A 25,123-nucleotide genomic window follows, 5' to 3' on the forward strand; every position below is an offset into this window, starting at 1 on the left:
GTTCTGCGAGTATTCTCCGCTCCTTCCAACATCACTGGTACCCTACCCTGCCGAATACACGCGTCGGATGTTTTGATTGGCCAACATTTTCTACACGTTTTTATAGCTGACCTTCGTGACAGTCGGTTTCAGGTAAAGTCCTTTTTTGTTGTTGTATTGCTATAATATTCCAATCTATTCCCAAGTAGCCTTCGTTGTAAATCTTGTTTCTTTGCGCGTCCAGCGTGCATGCAATCATCTGTCTTTAAATCTCACCTAGCATGATATCAGTCTATTACTATTAAATTCGTGTCTTAATCAGATGACAACACAACAATCAAGCATCTCTATTACCAATGAGACAGCTTCTTTCAAAACTAGGATGGACAGTCCTGTGGTAACCCAGGGTAAGTTTCAACAGTTGTTTGTTTAGTTACAGCAAGGTGGTGACAGTAACAGGTACAACAGAGTTGTAAATAGAGTTGTTCCTCCAATTTGTGGATGATATCTTGAGAAGAAGAAACATGGGGCAGGGTGGACTTGTGATTGTTAACATTATAACTGAATGCATTCAATATGCCTGATTGTGGTTGTTCATTGTTGGTACATGTATATCCCCATATTACCAAGTGAGCTCAGCAAAAAATAAATGCCCAAACTATTAAAAAAGGGAGGATTTTAGACTAGGATTTTTACAGGATCTCTGTATATTTCTCTACAGTATATGGTAACGTTCAGAGAGAGGAAACTGATTCTGAATGAAAGCTGAAAATCGATACTCACTCCTCTTTAGGACTCTATGGGGCATTCTGCCTCCCTAAAAGCCCTCCATCTCAGGTCTCACTTCGCAGAGAGACATGCAAATGGTGTGTTGAATAATAAAGTATACCAGTAGATGAAAATGTTTTGATAATGTGACTAAATATGTGATCTCTATCTCTGTCTCTGACTACGACAATGATGACGATGACAGTGATGACAGTGATGACAGTGATGACGATAATGATGATGATGATGATGATGATGAAGCGATGTAAGTACAAGATAATGAGCCTCAATTATGTACTTGAAGGGAAAGTCGTCTCTCCTCCCAGCATTCAGTCTGGGCCGCCAGCGAGCAAGGTTGTGGTCAGTGGCGTGCGCAGGCTGAGCACAATCTCCGAGCAGGACCATGAAAAAGGGGATTCAGATCCCCTGGGAGGCAGCGAATGGGCCGGATCCAGTTACTCTCTGTGTTCTGCCAACAAGTACAACAGCAGCAGCAGCCTCTTCACCTCCTACGAATCCCATCAGCCCGACTCTGGGGGTACTGTTGTCTCTCCTCTCTGGAATGTAGTATATTTGACTTAAACACACACATGCATGGACTGTATATAGTATGGGCCTGTATTATCTGCCTTTTTGACTTGCTTTTGGCTATGAAAGAATGTCTCCTGACAAAAGGGGGTTTTATGACATAACACATCCTTTTGTCTCAAGAGCCATATGTTTTTGCCTCAGGAAGTGCTGTCCTTATATGGGCATTTTAGGATGACTTCCTGTGAATCTGCCCTGACCTTTAACCTGGAATGACATTAGGCCAGGTGACATCATTTTAGGGTCTCCTTCTTTTCACACTTCGAGCATCCATACAGTGATTGTGATAGGACCTTTGTTTGAAACTGTATTTACATATTGTGGCTGGTCTCTGCCCCTTCTCTTCTCTTGATCACCACAGCCAGTTCTCATCATTCCTGACCACCAGCTGTATTTTTGTAAACTGTACTTTGTTTAAATAAACCTTGAACCTCAGAAGTATTTTCTTGAATTATTATCCAACAAGTAACTTAAAAAGATCCTACAGGAAATGATAGAATACTCAATGCTAATAAGGTCGCTATAAAAAAATTGTTGTGATGATTTTGAAAAGCCTGAATAATTCATGTTGTCAACGCAGTAACCCGTCTACTCTCTGTTAATGCAGTATCATCCGCTATCACAGATTGATCATATCTGGGTACCTAATTCTAACATAACTGCCCCAGAGTTTTCCCAGAGTGGTGGTCAGATCATGTGGGAGGAAAAACTCCTGGCACTATCTCATGAATACCTTTGGGGCCTATACTCAAAAACAGTTTCCAATCATTTCCCCCTTTTTTCTTAATGTCACCATGCAGAGGACTGTGCTACTATCCTGCTGGCCTGCCTCTACTGCCGCTTCTACGACATGGTGGTCATGCTACCGGACAGCTGCGAGAGAGCCGTGACCCGCTGTTTCCCCTCCTTCAAGTACCGCAATACATCCAGTGACCAGGGGAGCGGAGGGGACTGCTGCAGCTGCAACGTAGAGCTGGACTGTGGCTGTTGCGGCGGGGCCTGTCAGGAGACAGCGGAGCTCCTGGAACTGGCCATGGAGATATCTGAGGTCTGCTTCCGGTGAATTATTCCCCTCTGACGTATACCACACCCCCTCACCAATGATGAGGGCAGATGGTGCACATGATTAACTTGTATGGTATGGTTTTGAGGAAGTGTTAAGCAGCAGCTGGTTACATATGATTGTGGTAGCTATGCAGTTTCAGTTTGGAAAAGGTCAAATGTGTCATTCATGCTGTTACAGGCCTATGCTCAAGGGTAATAGACAGAGTAGACTACCTGAAACTCAGGATGCTAAGGGGCGCTTAGGTGGCGTAGCGGGTTAAGCGCTGACCATGTAACCGCAGGGTCCCCGGTTCGATTCCCTAACCCATCCTTCCTGTCTAAATCTTCACTGTAACTGTCAATAAAAATGGAAAAATATGAGTGGGACTGCCCCACTCAGAAAAAAAAAGAAAAGACATTCAGTCTTGTTGATAGCGTAAAAAAAGAAAGAAACTCAGGATGCTAATCATTAAAGGTATTTTGTCTTATTGTAGGAAATGGTGGGGGTTGTATGCTTCCTGGCTGTAGGCTATATGGGTTTGATGGTCATGTTGATGTATAACAAATGTTTGCATGAAAATAAAATTGCCATACATGATGATTATATATATGATTATTTTATATAATGGTACTCACAACCAGATAGTCGGTCTCTTAGGCAGTATAAAGTAAAGAAATAAAATAAAGAAAATACTAGAATAGATCTGCATCCCCTTTTTCATGATCCTGCTCGGAGATTGTGCTCAGCCTGCGTACTTCACTGACCACAACCTTGCTCACTGCATGGCCCAGACTGAATGCTGGGAGGAGGCTTTCCCTTCAAATAGTAGAATACTAGAATACTACTATAGTATAAAGCAAATACTTTATACTGTGATTTCTTTTTCTATTTCTGTCATAATCTCAACATCCGTATTAATCCATACAATCTTCTTATTTAAAATAAATAAATTAAAAAGACCTACAGTATATCTCAAAAGTGAGTACACCCTTTAGATTTGTGCAAATATTCTGTTATATCCTTTCAGGGGATAACATTATCCTACTGAAACTTTGATATAACTTAAAGTAGTCAGTGTGCTGCTTGAATAACAGTATAGATTTATTGTCCTTTGAAAATTACTCAGTACACAGCTGTTAATGTCTAAACAGCTGGCAACAAAAGTGAGTACACCCCATAGTGAACATGTCCTAATTGTGCCCAATGATGTTGTTTTCCCGCCCTGGTGTCATGTGCTCGTTAGTGTTACAAGGATTCAGGTGTAAATGATAAGCAGGGCTGTTAAATTTGGTGTTTTGGGCACAATTAACTCAGAGGAATATGTATGTTTATGAAAACAAAGATTAGAACAAATGCAAAACAAAGATGTATAACAGTTAAAGGAGTTAATTTATGGAATACTTTTGAAAAGGAAATGAAAATGTACACTAAATATACACTATACACTAAAAGGATTAAAACAATTATTTAAAAATAAGATGATTAACAAGTATAAAACAGAGGTTTAAATATAGTTTTTGTTTGGTATTTTTGAACTTTTTGTTGACATGCGTAAGTGAAATTTTGTTTATAAAAGTTTCAATGTTTTGATTATGCATTCATGGGGGGACATGCATACATGAATGAATGAATGAATGAATGAATGGACTTTATTGTCATTGCTACAGTACAGGTACCAAACAACGACATTTAGGAGGGGTGGCTCCCCTGGTGTTAGGAAAGGAAAAAAAAAAAAACTTTAAAAAAAAAATCACAAGAAGGGAAGGAGCTGGTTTACATAAATAAAGGCTATGTACACTATCCACTGTACTATACTGTACAGATAGACGACTAGGGTTGTCATATTGCACAATAGTATTGTTTCACGTTATTTAAAGTGTCACAGTTTGCAGGCTTGAAATGTACATGTTTGTGCCTCAGCACTACACCTGATTTTTTCAGTCCAGCAGCTGCCATACAATCCGTCCAGACTGTCCAGGGCCCAGAACTTAGGTCTTTGCTGTGTTCAGGGCCTGGACGGCCCTGTGGTAGAAGCTGTTCTTCAGTCTGTTTGTCTTAGCGGCCAGGGTCCTGAACCGCCTTTTCGAGGGCAGCCTGGTAAAGTGTTCGTACCCAGGGTGGGTCGGGTCCCTGGAGATCTTGGAGGCCTTCCTGAGACAGCGTGTGTTGTACAGCTCTTCCAGAGAGGGGAGGGGGGCGCCGGTGATCTTCTGTGCTGTTCTCACGACTCTCTGTAGCGCATTTCTCTCCACTGTTGTGCAGCTGGAGAACCAGTTGCAGATGCCGTAGGTGAGGATGCTCTCCACTGCGCCGCGGTAGAAGGTCACCAGTATCTCCTGCTTGCTGTGTTCCTTCCTGAGGACTCTCAGGGTGTATAGCCGCTGTTGTGCCCTCTTGATGGTGCCTTTTGTGTTGTCCTTCCAGGTCAGGTCATCCCGCATGTGCATCCCCAGGAATCGGAGGGTTGAGACTCTCTCCACGCTCTCTCCGTCGATGAGCAGGGGCTGGATCTCGGACTTTTTCCTCCTGAAGTCTACGATGATTTCCTGGGTCTTTGACTTGTTCAGCAGCAGGTTGTTAACCTTGCACAGCTTGCTCAGTTGCTCTACCTCATCCCTGTACGCCGCCTCGTCCCCCCCCGAGATGCATCCCACCACGGTGGTGTCGCAAACTTTACGATGGAGTTGCTGGGGTGGACGGGGGTGAAGTCGTAGGTGTAGAGGTTGTAGAGGATGGGGCTTAGCACGCAGCCCTGGGGGGACCCAGTGCTGAGTCTGAGGGCTGTGGAGGTGTGGGGGCCCACCCGCACCCTCTGGGGGCGGTCGGTCAGGAAGTCCTTGATCCACGCACATATAGAGTGTGATAGACCCAGGTCTAGTAGTTTGGTCACTAGCCTGTCTGGAAGGATGGTGTTGAAGGCGGAGCTGAAGTCCACGAAGAGCAGTCTCGCGTAGCTGTTTCCCCTCTCCAGGTGGGATAGAGTGGCGTGGAGAGTCGTCGCGATGGCGTCCTCTGTGGACCTGTGGCCTCTGTAGGCGAACTGGTATGGATCCAGGTTGGGCGGGAGGCGTGTGAGTATGTGGGCCCGGACTAGTTTCTCGAAGCACTTCATGATGATTGGTGTGAGTGCCACCGGGCGGTAGTCGTTTAGGCAGCTCACCGTGCTTTTCTTCGGGACTGGGATGATAGTTGAGGTTTTCAGGCAGGGTGGGATGGTGGCCTGGGACAGGGACTGGTTAAAGATGTTGGTGAAAACCCCGGCCAGCTGGTCGGCGCAGTCTCTCAGCACCCGTCCCAGGACGCCATCCGGCCCCGAGGCTTTCCTGGGGTCCACCGCCTTCAGTACGCGTCTCACTTCATGCTCTGTGAGGGTGAGGCTGCTGAGAGCTGGAGAGAGTGGTGTTTGTGTTGCGGTTACCTCCGTTCGCCCCTCGTCGAACCGGGCGTAGAAGGTGTTCAGCTTTCCCGCCAGCAGGGGGTCGTCCTCTGCGGCTGTGAGCCTGTTGGCTCTGAAGTTTGTCATCTGCTGAACCCCCTGCCACATCCGCCTGGAGTCGTTGCTCAGGAGGCATTCCTCAATCTTCTCTCTGTGGTCTGCCTTGGCCGCTTTGATTCCGCGCTTTAGGTTGGCCCTGGTGGAGCTGTACAGCGGTGTGCTCTTCCCTGCGAAGAAGGCGTTGTCCCTCTCGTTGATCAGTTTTTGGACCTTCCCAGTCATCCATGGCTTCGTGTTGGGGTAGACCCGGACCCGTTTGTCCACGGTGACTGAGTTGGTGCAGTTCACTATGTGGTTCAGAACCGACGACGTGTACTGTTCCAGGTCCTCATGCTCATATTCCTGCCATAGGGTGTCATTTAGGCAGATCTGCAGTGGAGCGGACCCTTCTGGCCAGGTTCTGACAGTCTTAGTGGTGATGGGAGCACTTTTCCCCATGGTAGTGTATGCAGGGATCAGGAGGATTGACACATGGTCAGACATGCCTAGATGAGCTAGCGGACTAGCCTTGTAAGCACGTTTGATGTTGGTGTATACCTTGTCCAGTGTTTTTTCTCCTCTTGTTGCACATTTCACATGCTGATAGAACTTGGGTAGTACTGCCTTCAGGTCGACATGATTGAAATCTCCTGCTATATACATGTAACAAGGGTAGGCGCAATAAGCCACGGCTTCAGCCTACACCTTTTTGGTCCTGGTGTTATGAATTGTGACTGTGTACATTTTTAAATATTTTTTTATATCTGTATTGTGTATTGCATAAGGGACCAAAATAAACATTCTCAATCAATCAATCAATCAATTCTCTCTGAATGCTGGACAACATGGCACCTCATGGCAAGGAACTCTCTGAGCGGCTGAAAAAAAGGATTATTGCGCTTCACAAAGATGGCCTTGGCTATAAGAAGATTGCCAACACCCTGAAAATGAGTTGCAGCACAGTGGCTAAGATCATACAGCGGTTTTCCAGGACAGGTTCCACTCGGAACAGGCCTCGCCAGGGTCGACCAAAGAAGTTGAGTCCACGTGCTCAGCGTCATATCCAGAGGTTGGTTTCCAAAAATAGATGTGCGAGTGCTTCCAGCATTGCTGCAGAGGTTGCAGAAGTGGGATGACAGCCTGTCAGTGCCCAGACCATACGCTGCACACTGCATCAAATCGGTTTGCATGGTCGTCGCCCAAGACAGAAGCCTCTTCTGAAACCGATGCATAAGAAAGCCCGCAAACAGTTTGCTGAAGACAATGAATCCAAGAACATGAGTTACTGGAACCATGTCCTGTGGTCTGATGAGACCAAAATAAACCTGTTTGGGTCAGATGGTGTCCGGCGTGTGTGGCGGCACCCTGGTGAGGAGTACCAAGACAAATGTGTTTTGCCTACAGTCAAGCAATGGTGGCAGCATCATGGTCTGGGGCTGCATGAGTGCTGCCGGCACTGGGGAGCTGCATTTCATTGAGGGACACATGAATTCCAATATATACTGTGACATCCTGCAGCAGAGCATGATCCCCTCTCTTCGGAAACTGAGCCGTAGGGCAGTTTTCCAACATGATAATGACCCTAAACACACCTCCAAGATGACAACGGCCTTGCTGAAGAAGCTGAAGGTTAAGGTGATGGACTGGCCAAGTATGTCTCCAGACCTAAACCCAATTGAGCACATGTGGGGCATCCTCAAGAGGCAGGTGGAGGAGTGCAAGGTGTCCAACATCCGTGGGCTCTGTGATGTCGTCATGGAGGAGTGGAAGAAGATTCCAGAAGCAACCTGTGCAGCTCTGGTGAATTCCATGCCCAGGAGGGTTAAAGCAGTGCTAGATAACAATGGTGGTCACACAAAATATTGACACTTAGTTGTTCAGTGTTCACTATGGGGTGTACTCACTTTTGTTGCCAGCTGTTTAGACATTAACAGCTGTGTACTGAGTAATTTTCAATGGACAATACATCTATACTGTTATTCAAGCAGCACACTGACTACTTTAAGTTATATCAAAGTTTCATTAAGATAGTGTTATCCCCTGAAAGGATATGACAGAATATGTGCAAAAATCTAAAGGGTGTACTCACTTTTGAGATATACTGTATATTGACATTCCTTTTGATCAAACCGAATTTGTAATATTCAGGAGGGAACACAAGATGCGCAAAGAATAATTTATTATTATGATTATTAATAATTAATTAATATTATTAATAATTCATTATTGGAATAATGCCAGTTCACGTTTTCGACATCCAGGCAGGAAACCCAATCAAATCAAAGTAAAATTAGCGAGTTATTAACCTTGAATCCATATCACAAACATGATCCTGCAACATTGCCGACTCTATCAGGTTTCAGTCCCACACCGTTTGCGTGTCACATTGGTCCAGAAGAAGCGAGCACAAGTTAACTAACCACCCCTACTGTTTAACCTGTTTTATTAATTTCCAAAATGACCGCGCCAGCTGAAAATCCTGAACATATCCAGGGAATTCCGACAGATGAAAACTCTAATAACGATACGGACCAACGAGTCGAGTTCAGTCTGCTTCAAGTGAACGGGACCTGGAACCGACACGCTGGATCGTCCCGTGGTGAGGGACGGCTATCTGCCGCTAAAATGTCAGTGCATTTATTTGGACCTTTCTGGTGAAACTGTTATTATTGAACTGAACTATTGTGTGAAGAATGCCAAAATGAATGTATCCAGTGTGAACAACAGCCTTGTTAACACGCTCGATGTACAGCATGTACAATGTACAACATTTAGAAATCATTTATTAGTGCAAAGTATATGTTTTGAGGACATGTATTATAAAGGTATGAGATTTCCCATTTTTGTAAGTTACCCAACTGACCTTTTTCCAATGTAGGTTAAGTGAACAAGAGGGGATGGAATATATTTCTATTTTTGGCACAGCTGACATTTTAGCTTATAGTACAGTATGAGGTGTAGGATACTGTATGCCACAGTACACTGTACAGCCCACCCATAGAACACGTGTAACAGCAGCTGTATTTGCAGAGTAACTGTCAGAATGGCAGTTGATATTCAGGAATGTCAATATTCAGAAAGGTCATATTTTTAAAAATGGCAATGGGTAAATCTCAACTGTAAGAAAATGCTTTACCTCACATTTGTTTACTTCAGTCCTGCTGGCACTACAGTATATTGTTGTGGCCACTTATTAGATAAGGTTAGATGAGATGAGATTAGATGAGATTCAACTTTATTGTCATTGCACAGAGTAGGCTACTGAGACAACGAAATGTAGTTTGGCATCTAACCAGATAAGAGCAAAATAGTGGCATGGCATTATTATTTTGAATAGGATCATTTCTAATGGGAAATCCCCCTGCAGCTTCCAGAGCCCGTCAGAGCACGGCCTTTCCTGGACGGTGGTCAGCCCCATCGTCCTCACCTACAGGGTAGTCCAATGCCACAACCTGCTGGACGTCGGGAACGACACCCTGCTATGGGGACATATAGGGGATCCGGAGGAACTGAAGGCCTGGAAAAGTCACCCCAGGCCTGTCAAGCGCTTCATCGTCATCGACGAGACTGTCAATCAGCTCTATGGTTCCCGGGTCACCAGGTACTTTGAGGCCAGAGAGGTTCTGTATAGGATCCTGTCACTGCCCACCACAGAGGAGAACAAGTCCATGACCCTGGTGACCAAGATCCTGGAGGAAGTCCACAGGTTCGGCATCGACAGGCGCTCGGAGCCCATCATAGCCATCGGGGGAGGGGTGTGCCTGGACGTGGTGGGGTTGGCCGCGTCTCTCTACCGCAGACAGACTCCCTACATACGTGTCCCGACCACCCTGCTGGCGTATGTCGACGCTAGCGTGGGGGCGAAGACCGGAGTCAACTTTGCCAACAGCAAGAACAAACTGGGGAGCTACATCCCGCCAGTCGCGACGTTTTTAGACCGCTCTTTCATCAGAACAGTTCCTCGCCGTCACATTTCGAACGGGATGGCAGAAATGCTAAAGGTGTCCAGCACTGCATGGATATATGCATGTGAGTGGAGCAAGTGGAAACTACCTTATGCATTACTAAAGAGCATGTCATCCTTCCAAAAGGTCTGAAAGATGTGATTAGTGCCAGAATTATGTTCAAACATTAATATCTTTAGTGTTTGGTTTCCTACACTAATCGCTATTACTAATTCACGAATATTAATGAAAAAAAACTAAATCATTGATTGTGTTGCCAGTGTACATTTTGTTTCAGAATTCTGTATGGCGCCAATAAATTTGTAGTTAGGTTAGATGATTTTCACAAATATAAAGACAGGTTGTACACAGATAAAAACAGCCGGCTACTCTATGTCAACTACTTTATGTTCATGAATCATGATTCTGTGCGCCCCAGATGGCCCTGATGAAACACAGGGGGTTGTTTGAGCTCCTGGAGACTCAAGGCCAAAATCTACTGGATTCCAGCTTCCAGTCCTGTGAGAACACCCGTGCGTGTGACCCCGAGGATCCCGCCTCTGCCTCCACCCGCATCGCCATAGAAACGATGCTGGAGGAACTGGCTCCCAACCTTTGGGAGGACGACTTGAACAGGCTGGTGGACTTTGGTCATCTGATCAGCCCCGAGTTAGAAATGGTGAAGTGATTAAACACCAAAGTTGTCTCAGGACGTCCTTACGTCTCTATTGTACTGACACTGTACCTACTTTAGGGTAACTATTAGACCTAGAGTTATCATTGCTGTAAGTACAGTGAAGCAAGCAACACATAATTACATACTTATTACATACGTATTAATAATAATATAATATATGCCATTTTGCATGATGCTTTTATCCAATGTGACTTACATTGCAGTGAGTTTATACATTTTTCAGTATATATGGTCCCAGCGGGGATCGAACCCCCAACCTAACCGTTGTTAGCGCCGTGCTCTACCTCTAACTGAGCCGCAGAGGACCATTTTACACGATCACATTATTATCACAATAGTAATCAATCACACAGTAATAACAACACTGTAAATGTCACCAACTCTTGCCTTTGGGATTTGTCATTTCTCTTCATGCTCCCGTTGTAGAAGGTGCTGCCTGCGCTGCTCCACGGGGAGGCGGTGAACGTGGACATGTCCTTCATGGTGCATGTGGCCCACCAGAGGGGGCTCCTTACCAGGGAGGAGAGGGCCAGGATCACACGCTGCATGCTGGCGCTGGAGCTGCCTGTGTGGCACCAGGACTGCACCCTGGCCCTCGTGCAGGAGGCCCTGAGTAAAAGGCTGACACACTCCGGAGGGTCTCTGAGGCTGCCCCTCCCTACAGGACTGGGGTGTGCAGGTCTCTGGGCAATATTCATTTAATTTAAAAAATAAAAACATAATCCAGTCAAGTGATTTTTTTCACTTGTTTGTGAACTGTGGGAGTGGGTCCTGGCTAGCTGGGCAAATGTAACTGCTGTTTAGTTATTTGAATTCTGTGGCTCTGTGGTCTCAAATCAGAGACAGAGGTACTGTATACTGTTCATTCTGTCTCTTTTCTACAGAAATCTTCCACGATATGAGTGACGATCTCCTGTGTAAGGCTTTTAAGAGTTGGTGTGAGGACCTTGGTGTTTGAAGTCTGGGGTTTAAAAGCAAACTGCACCGACGATGCTGGGGCCATGAGCGACCGAAGACCAACTGACGCCAACTGTCATGTGACCACGCCAACTGTCATGTGACCACGCCAACTGTCATGTTTCCATTTAAGTGAAATTAAAAGAGTATGTACTGTAGAAAGTTAACCCACCTGGCCATGCAAATAAAGCGTCAGCGTCATGTTAACAGCTGAGTTGGACATTTATTGACTCTACTGTCAACAGTTTTGGAAGTTAACACTGATTCTTCTTAATGTACTTCAAGGCTGATGGAAATACAACATGTAACCTAGCACCTTCATATCTCTCTGTATATATATAAATGGTACTAGTAAGGAAAACAATGAAGTATAACCATTTAATTTACTTTAATATTTGTCACAAGATAGTTTCCACATTCAGTTCCAATGAGTTTGAGTTCAGTTCACTGCTCCATTTACAACCAGTGCATAACCATCGTTACCTCCATCTCCCCTGACAACAGAGTAATTATCAATCAGTAATTACAGTAGCATTCTCAGCAGGGGAAGTGTCTATATGAACCATAGAAATAGAATGGGTAGAACAGACACGATCTGAACCAACGTGGCTCTCTGAGATTGTAGTGGTATATCCAATATGTGCCATTGTATCACTCAGGTTCGGAAAATCAGTATGACTCAATATTATATATTGACTCGTACTAACACTATAAATATAAACTACATATCTACTTTACTTACTACAAACTAGCCTTCATAAAGTGAGTTTTAAAAGTGATGGCAATGTCCATTCTATGCATTCATATTTGATGGTATAAAGCACCGATATTGGTGGCGACTGAGGTTTCAGTCAACACATACATGAGTGTCATTCTATTCAAAAACGATAGGCTGACCTGGGTTCAGTCAAGGGGCAGTGACAGAGTGACAGGCATGTGTCTAGATATCACTCTAAGGCTTAGTACAGACCTGGGATCAGTTTGACCGTGAGGGCCATTCTGCAGACCAATGTTGCTGCAGCGAGTACCCTTGTAAGTGCATGGGCGACTTTGTGCTTATCCTGCGACCTGATTGCCACAATTTTTTTGTTTGTTTGTTTGTTATTGCTCTACAACAATGGAAAAAACATCAGTTCACATGTACAGTAAGGCCTACAATATCAGCTAAGCTGTCAGAAAACATAGTTAATTCCTTCTTTGCATATTTAGACTTCACTTTGATTTTGGCACCACATTTTGGCAGTCAACACTGTGAGTTACATTCAGACAAAAAAATGGTCTCAAAAGGAAGCTGAACATTCAGTAAAACTATGAGATTATTGCCTTCTGAGTAGTATTTTGACCCCACAGAACCCTCTGTGGAATCAAAATCACTCAAAACCAAATGAATGGCCTAAAGAGAGATCTTCTCTTACAGTCCAGTGTTAAAAACCCCATGGAGGTCTTTCACACGGACAAACGGCCCTCTCCTACTGCTTCCCTTAGGGACCTTGCAGCTCAACAGCTATTGCATGAAGCTTCGAACTCTAGAAAACAAAACGATGATGTCTATCAATGTCTAATAGTCCTCTTAAATCTGTGGGAAATTAAAAAAAAGAAAATGGTAAGGCACTTCCAATGTAAATCACTCTGCTAGGCGCGTCTTACTAATCATTACAACATCGTAGATAATCAGCCTTATTCTAATTATTCTAATGTCTTGTAAAACAGGCACAATACTGAGCTACAACTGTAATCATTGCATAGTTCCATAGAGTCGAGGATGCACTGTAACCATACTCTCAATACAGTGGTGTAATGTACAGTAGATAGTTATTATCAAAGGTGTACTTTGCTACAGTTATTAAATAGTAGAAATATACATTAACAGTACAACTTATAGTTAAATATAACTACAATCAATCATACAATACATTGTATGCATTTAAAAAACCCAAATATAATAGTTAGTGTGTGTGTATATATATATATATATATATATATATATATATATATATATATATATATATATATTTATACGTACTGTATATAAAACATTGGTTATCTAACCTTTTTTCAATCTATGGACGTCATTCCAGTGTTTTGACAATGTCATACATAAAAAAAATCCCACAGCAGTCTCCTTATATTCCTTGGCAATATAAACATTCACATAAATGAAAACAGATCCTGAATATCTCTGAAATGCATGGATGGACATAATAAAAAGTGTAAAACAAAACAATAATAATTTAGGAACTGGACAATATTAAAATGTATTTTTCTTCTTAGGAGAAACAGCTCTTGGTAAATACTTGCTGTTATACATTTCAATTGCATTACCATAAATATAGTTTATATTATATAGCAAAAATGTGCCTGTTTTGAAATCATGGTTGTATTTCTACCAATATTGGCCTTAGAACAGTTGCATCCTCTTTAAGAAACACAAAAGAGACCAACAAAAATATCCTGAATTCAATAATTCTGCTTACCGTACATACTGTAGGTAGTCTACTGTACATAGCTGGGTAAAATCAACTCAACATCAATCTTAAGAGAGACACTGAACTCCAATCAGTAATTGTACTAATATCTTTGCACAAAGATAATTGAAAGTCTTAAGACAGCCAACTACACAGCTTCAGCTACTTATGTATAGAGAAATGTAAAACCGGTGGCTAAAACATATTCTTGGTAAAAAAAAATAACTGGATGTTTAAAAATCATCTGACTAAGGAATTGGCAAGTTCAATGACACAAGGACGGTAAAGCACACATGTTATCTATTATTTCCTCTACCTTTGCTCTTAAAAGATTTGATAAAAAAAAGAAAGCCGTTTACCACAAAATATTTTTTACATTATGATGACTCTCAGATTAAATTCTGAAGGAACTCAATTTGGCTGGATAGGATAGAAAGAAGCATTTAAAATCAAACCTGAATAACTACACCTTGATGAAAACGATAAGTGTGAAATATTGTTATATCAACATAACTCCCCAACTCATTGTCATCAAAGTTTGGATAAAATCAGACCGTGATCTTAACTAACAAAAAGTAACTTAAAAATCAGTCCACGAATCGACACTTAATTAAAACATATGATACGATAAACAAAAAACAAAAAAAACAGGGTTGAGTAAATTAAATACATGTAAACACCTGAAGAAAAAAAAGAAAAAAACATCAACAGATAAGTTTGTGTGCCTATGTAGCAGCTGAGAAGGTATTAGCTACTATGGCGAGTCTCCTGTGGACTCTTAAACACAGGGTGGAGGGATGGAGATGCAGGTGGGAAGAAGGCTTACTGCCAGTAGGGGGTGCTAACACTCCTCCTCGTTCTCGTCCATGCTTATGCTGCTCCTGCGGCTGCTGTCCCCTGAGCCCCCGGGGGAGACGGAGGAGAGCAGGGGGTCTCCTCCTCCCACCTGTGAAAGGTTGTCGTCCATCAAGATGTCGTTGAGCTTGGAGGCCCCCTTGGTGTGAACGCCGTAGGGGCCTGGGAGGTCGCCTGTGATCCCTCCCTGGCCGTCGGAGAAGGTGGAGGAGGGCCCGTCGTCGAGCTCCAGAGTGGTGGAATGAGCTGGGTCTGGGTTACAGGCAGAATGGTGCTGGTGGTGGGGTTGGGGGGGGTACAGCTCAGTGTGACAGTCTCCGATAGCTGGCTCTTGCTTTATGCCCCGGGCGGACAGCTCTGCCGCGCAGAGAGCCGACGAGGGGATGGACAGGCCGTGGGCGCGAGCCTGCATCTCCAACTCCTGAACACACCCGTCAACGGAACAGGAAGGGAGAGAGAGCGAGAGAGAGAGAGAGAGAGAGGGAGAGAGGGAGGGAGAGAGGGAGAGAGAGAGAGAGAGGGGGTGAGAGAGGGAGAGAGAGAGAGAGAGAGAGGGAAGAGAGAGAGAGGGTGAGGGAGAGAGGGAGAGAGAGAGAGAGAGGGAGGTAGAGAGGGAGAGAGAGAGAGAGACAGAGAGAAAGAGAGTGAGAGACAGATGGGGAGAGAGAGTGTGTCATCACCATTCTCTATGTAGCCTATACCACATCATATGTAACTTCAACAATTGTGTCCAGCTCCTATGGCCAGTTTGGATGCCGACGAAGGCCAACATACATACCTGTATTCTCAACATCAGGTGCCGGTTGGCGTGCTCCAGCTTCTTCTGTCTGTTCTCCAGCTCCTTGGCCCTCAGTTGCTCCCGTTGCAGCTTCCTGATGTAGTCCACCGACGCCTTGAGAATGGTGCCTTTGTTCCAACGCATATCCCTGGGAAGCGACAGAGGGCTGGCATTCTTAGATTCTATCATACTCAACTGTTCGAATTCTGAACCCCAACTGACAACGTTGTCGATTCACAAAAATCCTCTCAAAATAGACATCGTAAAAAAAAAAAAGATAGACCGTGATCATCATCACGCATAGCCTCTCTATGAAGAGTTCATGCACTGATCTGTGTGGCCCATTTTTTCTGGAATGAAAAAACTGTTGAATTGTTTTCAACTTACGGATCATTTGACCTTGGAATTAAGGTTCCCAGTTCTTTGATCCGGTCGTTTATGTTAAACCTTCGCCGTCTCTCAACTATAGAAAATGGGTATAAGAGAAGAACAATAAGAAACAATCATGTAATCCCATCAACTGAATATCAACAGGGAATAATCATAACATCAAACATAATGTTATAACATCTGTTATAACAGAGTTTGCAAACAACCCAAATCGGGTTTCCAGGCACTTTAAAGCATTACAATACTGAACGTAGAAGCATTTACAAACTCACTCAAGTTATGGTTGTCCTTCTTCTGTCTTTCCTTCGCCATAGCCTTAACTTCAGCCCCTGAGGTACAGGGAAGAGGTTATATTGATGTTGACATAAACATTGATGTTGACACGCACCATCACAACATAATAACAACACAAAAGTTATTGCCAGGAAGCAATAAAATATATGCTATGACCCTGAACTTGCTTGAAAGCAATGTGCACCCATGGAACATTAACTCTAGAACAGCCGTGCCTTTTTTACCTACTATAAGAGCCGCCTCAGGGGACAAATGACCATAGTCTTTGCAATAGGAATCTGTTACTTGCACACAAAGACCACTAGTTGGTGCGCGTGTAAATTAGCCTGTCCCCCACACAGAAAAACTGCAAAATAGCTTTATACTAGCTTATCCTGATGTGATTTTGAAAATGTAAGGATACTGGGTGGTAGAACGCACATATCTAGGAACAGTCATGAAAGGAAGGTCCTGAAATTTGATCAAGTGCAAAGATATACATTTTGTTCTACTCACATGGTCAAATTACCCCAACCACGGCTGTTCTAGTGTTAAATGAATGCCATGAAGCAAAAAAAGAAGAAAAAAGAAGTGCAACCTGAACACGTGAAAGCACTGCGCACCCATGGAACTCAACTCAAATTAACAGCGAAAGTGAGTTAAAAAACAGAGGACACATTGAGATTTACGTCTAATTTTCAAGTGGACCTGGCCAAGAAGGCAGCATACAGAAAGCAACACATACACAAGAGACACAACACACCATACAACATATATCAACGGACAGATCTGCTTGGTAAAAACAAGTTAAGTTTATTTGTATAGCACATTGTCCTACACATGGCAACTCAAAATGCCAATGCACACGGCGTGCGATTTTGTCACACGGCCGAATTCGATTCCATTGTTTTGAATGAGACAATGCACACGGCGTGCGATGCCATATTGTCGCACGACAACATTCGATTCTCAATTCACACCAATTGAAAGAATTCAAAGAATTGAGAATTGAATGTTGTCGTGCGACAAAATCGCACGCCGTGCGCATTGGCCTAAAGTGCTTTACATACGACATTGAAAGACATTATATATTAAAAGTAAATCAACATTTAAAAAAATCTTAATAAGTAAAGTTGAAAACAGTTATAACTGTTAAAAAGGTCTTAATATATATTTTTTTTAACACTTAAAATAAAACGAACAGTTAAAACAATCTGCAATGATTCACGGCGCAGAGCAGACATACCTACAGGAAACCCCTCCGGCCTCTGATAGTTGTCAAACTGGCCACAGGATCCAGCCTCGTCCAGCATGTGCATGATGGCCGGAGATTGGGAAACTATTTGGCACATAATATTTTTTTTTGTAATCAATTATTTATTGCAAAACAGTACACATGAAAAATGTACAATTATCACACCAAACAAAATAAGTGTCTGTCCTGACTTTTTTCTTTTTCTTTATCTTACCCCCCCCACTATAAACACACGAGTAACCCCCCCCCATGGCGATAACATCCCTTCCACCCCCCCCATAGGCACATAATATTTTGAATGCATTTATTCTTACATTGAACTGCAGAATATACAGTATGTAAATGGACTGCACTTATATAGTGCCTTTATCCAAAGCGCTTTACAACAGCCTCTCATTCACACACACATTCACACACCAATGGCGGCAAGTTACCATGCAAGGAGCCGGGGGTTCAGTGTCTTGCCCAAGGACACTTCGACATGTGGCCAGCCGGGGCTCAAACCGCCGATCTGCCGACCTTGCGATCATTAGACGGCGGCTCTACCTCCTACGCCACAGCCGCCCACAATGTAACTTAACGATAATCAAAAGCGATGACTTTTGACACAAAGCACATGCATAGAAATGGCCCCTTGTTACAACCTTACAGTATTTCTCATGCTGGTCATGTTCTGTTGAGGCCTATACACTTTTACTTAATAATCTATCACTGGTCTGCCTAACTGATAGTGTCTCGGCTTTTGAAAGGCCTGGAGAGTAGAATGTTTGAATCTGTGTGGTTTTTTTTCAGGCAAGTGAACATCGGTGTACTGTTATTATGCGATAGGGACTGTTCCTAACCTGTCAGGGTGGAATCCTAACTCGAGATCAGTAACTTGATTTATTGCACACGTTTCCCACTGACATTAACGCTAAATAGATAAATGTGAATACCTGAGTTGAGTGAGCAAATTTTTTGTTAGGATTCCACTGCAATGCAGTATTGTAATGTAGAATGCTGCATGGACAACATCTTACAGTTTAACCATTTTAGCAGACGCTTTTATCCAAAGTGACTTACAATTAGAGATTACAGGGACAGTATCCCTGGCTAAAGTGCCTTACTCAAAGGCACACTAGTGGTTGTGTTCCAAGGTGGGATTTGAATTCATGACCTTCATTCAAGATCCCCAGTCCAACTCACTATCCACTAGGCCAGACGAGGGGAACGATAGAGGGCACCACTACCCCCGAAACATACAATGTTGTTGTTTTTTTGCGTGTTATCTGTTGTCATGTAGGATGTTGGGGACTGCTTACCAGAGAATTCCCTTTTGATGTTGGGCAGGTTGGCAGGGCAGGAGTTGGTGATGCCCAGCTCTGGACATGGAGGGGGCATGCTCTGGTTAGCATACATGTCCAACAGGTGAGCAGGCACAGGGATCTGAGGATACAACATAATACAATAGCAGTTATTAGCTGTGACTTTATACACGTATGGTGCAGTGTGCCAATCTGTTATTTTTGAAAAAGTGTCCATGGCTGCAGTTGTAATAAAAAGGAGTTGGTCTTCTTGGCAAACACAAGCGCGCACACGCACACACACACACGCACATGCAGACACACACACACACACACACACACACAACCCCCTAAAGGCCAATGCACATGGCGTGCGATTTTGTTGCACCGCCGAATTCGATTCCATTGTTTTGAATGAGACAATGCACACGGCGTGCGATGCGATATTGTCGCACGACAACATTCGATTCTCCATTCACATTCATTCATTCATTGGTGTGAATTGAGAATCGAATGTCGTCGTGTGACAAAATCGCACGCCGTGTGCATTGGCCTTAACAGACCACAGAACACAACACAACCAGCTGGGTAAATGAAGAGAACCCCACCGTATTGGCCATCTGGAGGCCAGGGTCCATCAGTCCAAGGATTTCGTCATTATAGCTCGACTCCAAACTAATGATGTCATCGATGACATCGTCCATCTAAAACATCCAAAAAACATAGCTGTTAAATATCCCCTCCCAAAACACTATTATATAACAGAGACAGAGACAGTGCTTGCTGTTACAAAAGTGGAATAGCTAGTGGTGATGATAGTGTTACTTAATATGTGATGTGTTACATTACTAAGCAATTGTGGGTGAATGTAGCAATCGGAAGAAATTACTACTCACATATCCTGGTCAAACACACATACAGTAGTTTATGTGGCTACAGTATGACACGCTACACCTTAACTGTCCCTCCTAAGACCTCTTCATCCCCTCTACCCCCCTCTACAGTTTCTCTACTGTAAAAAATAAATTATTAATTAATTAATTAATTCTTCCTTCTTCTAGCATTACGACTGCCAATGGCCCCTGGTCCGAGCATATATTACCTTTTCTTGCAATGACCGATGGACAGACGATTCACTAACTTAGACAAACATATTTGTTGTAAGCCGCTTTGGACAAAGGCTGCTAAATGCCCCCAAAATCGTGAGCTTAGAATGATAAGGTTCTATCTCCGTTTAGGGCAGTTCAGAGATATTGAGCGTCAACGTTTTTACATTCCATTATGTTTTGTGAGATGGAACCTTTGTATTTTATTAATTACTAGCTAAAAAATGTCAACATTTAAAAAATAACACCACACAGACATTAATAAACACCTAATGGATCGGATTATGTAAAAAAACTCAATTTTGACAACAATGGAGATAGAACCTTATAATTCTAACGTCACGAAATGTTAATTAATGTACCTCTTTCTCGCAGTTTGAGTTGAGGGTCAGTAAGGCCATGGGGCTGTTGGGGGCACTGTTGCCCGGCCCCGGCGGCATGCCCCCGTGGTCAGAGTGCTGGTTGGGGCAGGGCAGGCTCACCACCTGGGACCCGAGCTTGCCCAGGTACCGCTTCACCTGCTGCTGCTGGGACTGCTGGATATGGTACTTGGTAGGATTCTCCAGGTGGGTCTGGACCTGTACAGAGGAGGGGAGAGGGATGGATGGACAAAAAAGAGGAGAGAGGGAGAGTCAAACACTGTGATTTGGATGTCGTAAAAGACTAGTATGATATGGAGTCAGACAGTATAGACCATGGTTTGTGTTGTTGCGTCAGTTAAGTGTTGCGCATACGTGCCAGGAGAGAGAGAGAGAGAGAGAGAGAGAGAGAGAGAGAGAGAGAGAGAGAGAGAGAGAGAGAGAGAGAGAGAGAGAGACCAACGTGTCTCATTGAATAAATGCACAAATAATAGAAAAGGCTAAAATGTGTTTTCTTATCTGGCAATAAAGGCGTTGCAGAGCCGCAGAATTGTCAATAAATTAATCATCACAGCATCAATGTAAACTAGAAGTGATGATTGGGCCGGATACAGTGAAAATAGTCTCATAGGACAGCAAGAAAAGGAAAAAGATATAGCATAAAGAAAAGGGAAAATAGATAGCATGAAGGAAGATACCAAGAACAGCGTGACAGCAGCGCCTTCTCCTTTGATAGTCACTAGACCGCGGTTATTGAATATGAAATTATGAATAAAAGAATATCCTCACTGTTTGCTTTTCTAAGAAAGAAATTCTGAAGTCTTAATTAACTGAAGCTAACAATACAGCTGGCGGGGCTTCAATATTGTTAAAACATTGTCATGCATAATTAGCAATAACAATCCCTGTTCATGACGAGCATCAAAACAGTGTGACGGATTTACTCTCTTACAATGTTTTTACTCTAATGATACATTTATCAAACATCACACTTTACTGTAACACTTTTTGTAACACTCTCACCTCATAAATGCCTTTTCAATGCCTATGATTAAACCAATATGGATCTGACAAGAGGGAAAATGTCGCTCCTACCTGAAATGAATAGTTGTGAACCGGATAGTGGTAATCCAGCATTTCCAGCATGATTGCAAACAAACTCAAAAGCTCGAAATAATCAACTTTAAACTATTAGAACTATATTCCCCTATGCAGAAGCGGCGACTGCGACTCTAGGTCACTGTTTCAACACTGGTTTTTATGCGGAGGGACACATCCAGCTCAGCTTATAAAAGGCGGAAAAGAAGCGATTAGTTATGCATGTTAAGAAATCAGAGGGAGATATAATGAGCCTTTTAAAAGATGTGTTGTTTTATGTAAGAAGTGAATTTATGTCTTTATGGTGCTGCCTTGACGTCAGAATGGGGGTCTGACAAAGGAGGTCTTTCTGTTGCCAGGCCACCCTGTCTACTGACACTTGCCTTGGGCCAGATAACTTCTTATCTCTACTTTAACCCCATGGATGCTTCACTCGGCTCGCTGTGCTATCACTGGACATGGTAGAAGCACTCATCTCAAACTACAGACTACACGATGCTTGTTCGCACGTCATCTATAAAACGTTTGTTTCCGTGTCTTGTTTTGGTTTGGAATAGGTCTAAATTCGATAAAGCTTTCATCTTGTAAAAACATAAAGTGATTGTCAGTCATGGCATGTTTGTTGCTAAAAGGAAATCATTAATTCATTCATTTGTACTCACCCACTCACCCACCCACCATTCTACTGAAGCAAACTAGGCTGGAGAGCACATTCCTACATACTACATAAGAGATCACTGTTCGATTTAACACTCTAGTATGGTTTCTGTTTTCTCTTGTGTGATCCGTAGAAACAAGAGACACAGCCTCGAGGGTTCCAACTAAAGCAGGGATGGCCAACTGGCGAATCATAAAACATTTTTATTAGAACACATTTGCAAAGATGAGTTTACATTTACGCTTGTGCTACGCATGTGCATATCCAACACGTGTGGAAATTGATTGCTGCCCAGTCGAGCAAGGACAGACCTCTGGACAAAGACTGCCTGTCTTACCATAAGTACCATAAGTCAAATTGGGCATTTCCGTAACCATCTAATCTTAAGAGGAACTGAATCTAAAAAAAAAACATTTTCCTGTTGAAAACAAAACAGTCTATGTAGCCACGGCAGTAGTCATACATCAATTCTAGCATCGAAATTGACAAAAAAAAACTGTAAGAAACAAATAATAAAAAGAAACCTGATAACTTTGAACATGAATTATTATTTTCAGTGTTCTTTTTTCTTTTCTGAGAACAGAGGGCGATTGGCGGTGAATTGGTGAATTGGCCACCCCTCCTAAATTTCGTTGTTTGGTACCTGTACTGTAGCAATGACAAATAAAGTCCATTCCATTCCAATTGTGACAACCCTGATGTTGATGTTATGTTGGGCTTTGGCTGGTACATCAAACCACACCTCCAAGAAACAAATCTCATTCTCAGTTGCATGCAGGAGAAAATCAGGGAGGAAATCAGCCAGTGCAGGCCCACTTTAAAGACATGCCCTGGGTTTGATTTTCAAGCTACTTGCACCAATTCAGATACAGCATCAATGACGGTTCAAACTGACCACTACCACACCCTCTGTTCCCTTTCTGTTGAAGGTTTCGGAATACTAGCCGATTAGTCAGGCCTGACTGCATCCATGAGGACGGAATAAAAAAAAGATTTGAATGATAATCTCTAGTTTTATAAAGCATTACTGTATAACTGCTATGACAAGCTATTTACAATTGCTGTTTAAATGATCCGAAATAGGCTACAGTTTACGAGATCAGAAGACAGCCACAGAATAGACAATTGTACCGTCGTCATAGTGACAAAGGAATGTTTTGAAATGCATGATTATGAACCGGAAAGTTTGCATTTGAGAAGCGTCATCATAATGCTTGTCCGACAGAGTCAAATCTGTGCTAACCAGGGTGACTGGTGAAAAGTTGAGGATGACGAATTGTGTTGTAGACGACAGAGTTGCGTTGTTAGAACGGCCTGAGCATGTGCTCCCCTTTGACCTCGGGGCTTAAACACAGCAACTAAACTAGATCTGTTCCTTCCCTTGTATGTGTCTGTTCAATCACCCTAAACCACTGACATCCCTGCAGTCCCACGGTGAGAACCATACGGTGTATGCATTACAACAAGATTTATTTGTGACAGTGTTTTCTTATAATAACATTGTAATAGATGGAACATTTATCTGTTCCATGCAACAACAACAACATTTGAAAGTTCTTAATTGAAGGTAGTGCATCAACTGGTATCCCTATTTCCTGGTTCACAAAAGGGACGTAGCCTACATGAGACGTTTAGGAATTCCCTTCGGGATAGTGGAAGATCACTGCATGGGGTGTTAACTTGTGACACCTGGAGGGGCTGTTAAGGATTATTCATTATCTGAGCGGACCACAAGCTTGTATTGTGTACGGCAGTACCACACCAGCATAAACAGAACAGTAAAAAACTGTAAAACAAGTAAAAACACTAAAAACATAATGATTCAAAGGATGGCCTCTGTGATGCAGCCAGTGGCTACGTGCTGATATGAATACACCCTGACCAGATAGAATGCATCAACTGATCTTGTTCAAACTGCAAAGAAATGTGAGATCAGGTCTCTTCCCTCTACTCTAACCGTGATCTATCTCCATAATGTCTACATGCAGTCAATAACACAACAAATAGCCTAATCGTGAATAAGATAAAGTATTCATAAAGGTGGTTTAAGGGTCATTGCGGGCCTTTGTTCGTGTATAGCTGTTTGCCTAGCACCTGTCCTACAATGTCACGTGAAATGACACAGAACAACATTACTTATCATCCAATAACTACATTGTAATCATCCTATAACTGTACACAGTAATTATCCAATAACTGTACACAGTAATTACCCAATAACTGGCAAGAGAAGACCTTTATTGAGGGTGAGAGGGTGGCCTTGCAGCTGAAATTGAAAGGTGTAGACTAGTATATCCTGATCTGTATACCAGTGGTTGAGCCTCTGCTCTTAACAGGAGTATTAAACTGCTTTTGAATAGGATAACAGGACTATGTTGGCTTTTTAGACGATTTTTCACAGCATGATCCATGATCTGATTTATACAAGTGGCATTTTCTTAGAAAATTAATGGCATGCTAACGGACACACACACACACACACACACACACACACACAGATATGCCCACAGATACGCCCACAGAGAGATACGCACAAAAGCACGTTCAAACGCATGAGCACACACGCACACACGTACGCACGCACACAGACACACACACACAGACACACACACACACACACACATACACACACACACACACACTGCCCAAAGAGCAAGAAACAAAGAGCTCATTAAGGGCCCAGTTCTGAGTGGAGCATCATCTGTCTCATAAGACTAGAAATAAGAGAAAAACTAAAAAGACTGCAACAAGAAGTGGGCCGATATGTATTTATACATGTACAGTATATATATGGAGCATATCATGATATTTGGAGCATATTGTGATGTTGTTCTCTTAGATAATAGTCTGTAAAAGTGCTTAAAACTCCAGATATGTGCATAACTACAAGTGCAGTTTCTTTGTTTCACCAGACTATTTATAACACTAGCCATACACTCTTTGCTCTTCAGTTCAGTCATTTTTGTTCACGCTGGCATGTCGCCACCATGTCAATACATGATATTATCATATGTGATATTTTCCAAAGTAATAATATCATGAATATGGAAATGTTGATATCGTCCAACCCTAAACTACCTCCTAGAGTAGCACTAGACTCGACTCTACTCACAGTGACCAGGCTAAAGTAAATCAAAGGGAATACACGTT

General features: G+C 42.9%; 3 protein-coding genes across 3 annotated transcripts in view; 2 read left to right on the forward strand and 1 right to left on the reverse strand.

Moving 5' to 3' along the window:
• Nucleotides 1-945: 945 nt before the first annotated feature.
• Nucleotides 946-2,398, forward strand: LOC308159739 (uncharacterized protein; the record flags this gene model as incomplete). Its single annotated transcript, XM_080533554.1, has 2 exons — nucleotides 946-1,285; nucleotides 2,136-2,398. The coding sequence occupies 2 exons, from the start codon at nucleotides 946-948 to the stop codon at nucleotides 2,396-2,398; spliced, it is 603 nt and encodes a 200-aa protein (XP_080389680.1).
• A 5,914-nt stretch (nucleotides 2,399-8,312) lies between these two features.
• LOC308159740 (2-epi-5-epi-valiolone synthase-like) lies at nucleotides 8,313-11,454 on the forward strand (the record flags this gene model as incomplete). The annotated part of the gene is made up of 5 exons (XM_080533555.1): nucleotides 8,313-8,482; nucleotides 9,223-9,856; nucleotides 10,239-10,478; nucleotides 10,923-11,175; nucleotides 11,381-11,454. 5 exons carry the CDS (start codon nucleotides 8,313-8,315, stop codon nucleotides 11,452-11,454), a joined length of 1,371 nt encoding a protein of 456 aa, XP_080389681.1.
• Nucleotides 11,455-14,759: 3,305 nt separating this feature from the next.
• Nucleotides 14,760-25,123, reverse strand: part of mitfb (melanocyte inducing transcription factor b) — a gene marked incomplete at both ends in the record, with an annotated part of 30,827 nt that continues 20,463 nt past the window's right edge. The window contains 8 exons of the mRNA XM_080535221.1: nucleotides 14,760-15,194; nucleotides 15,552-15,699; nucleotides 15,939-16,014; nucleotides 16,214-16,270; nucleotides 17,461-17,553; nucleotides 18,771-18,894; nucleotides 19,361-19,456; nucleotides 20,221-20,436. Coding sequence (XP_080391347.1) covers nucleotides 14,760-15,194; nucleotides 15,552-15,699; nucleotides 15,939-16,014; nucleotides 16,214-16,270; nucleotides 17,461-17,553; nucleotides 18,771-18,894; nucleotides 19,361-19,456; nucleotides 20,221-20,436 — 1,245 coding nt within the window. The remainder of the gene's footprint in view (nucleotides 15,195-15,551; nucleotides 15,700-15,938; nucleotides 16,015-16,213; nucleotides 16,271-17,460; nucleotides 17,554-18,770; nucleotides 18,895-19,360; nucleotides 19,457-20,220; nucleotides 20,437-25,123) is intronic.

The sequence above is a fragment of the Nansenia antarctica genome, assembly GCF_963989245.1.
Source record: "Nansenia antarctica genome assembly, chromosome: 6".
Classification (NCBI taxonomy): domain Eukaryota; kingdom Metazoa; phylum Chordata; class Actinopteri; order Argentiniformes; family Microstomatidae; genus Nansenia; species Nansenia antarctica.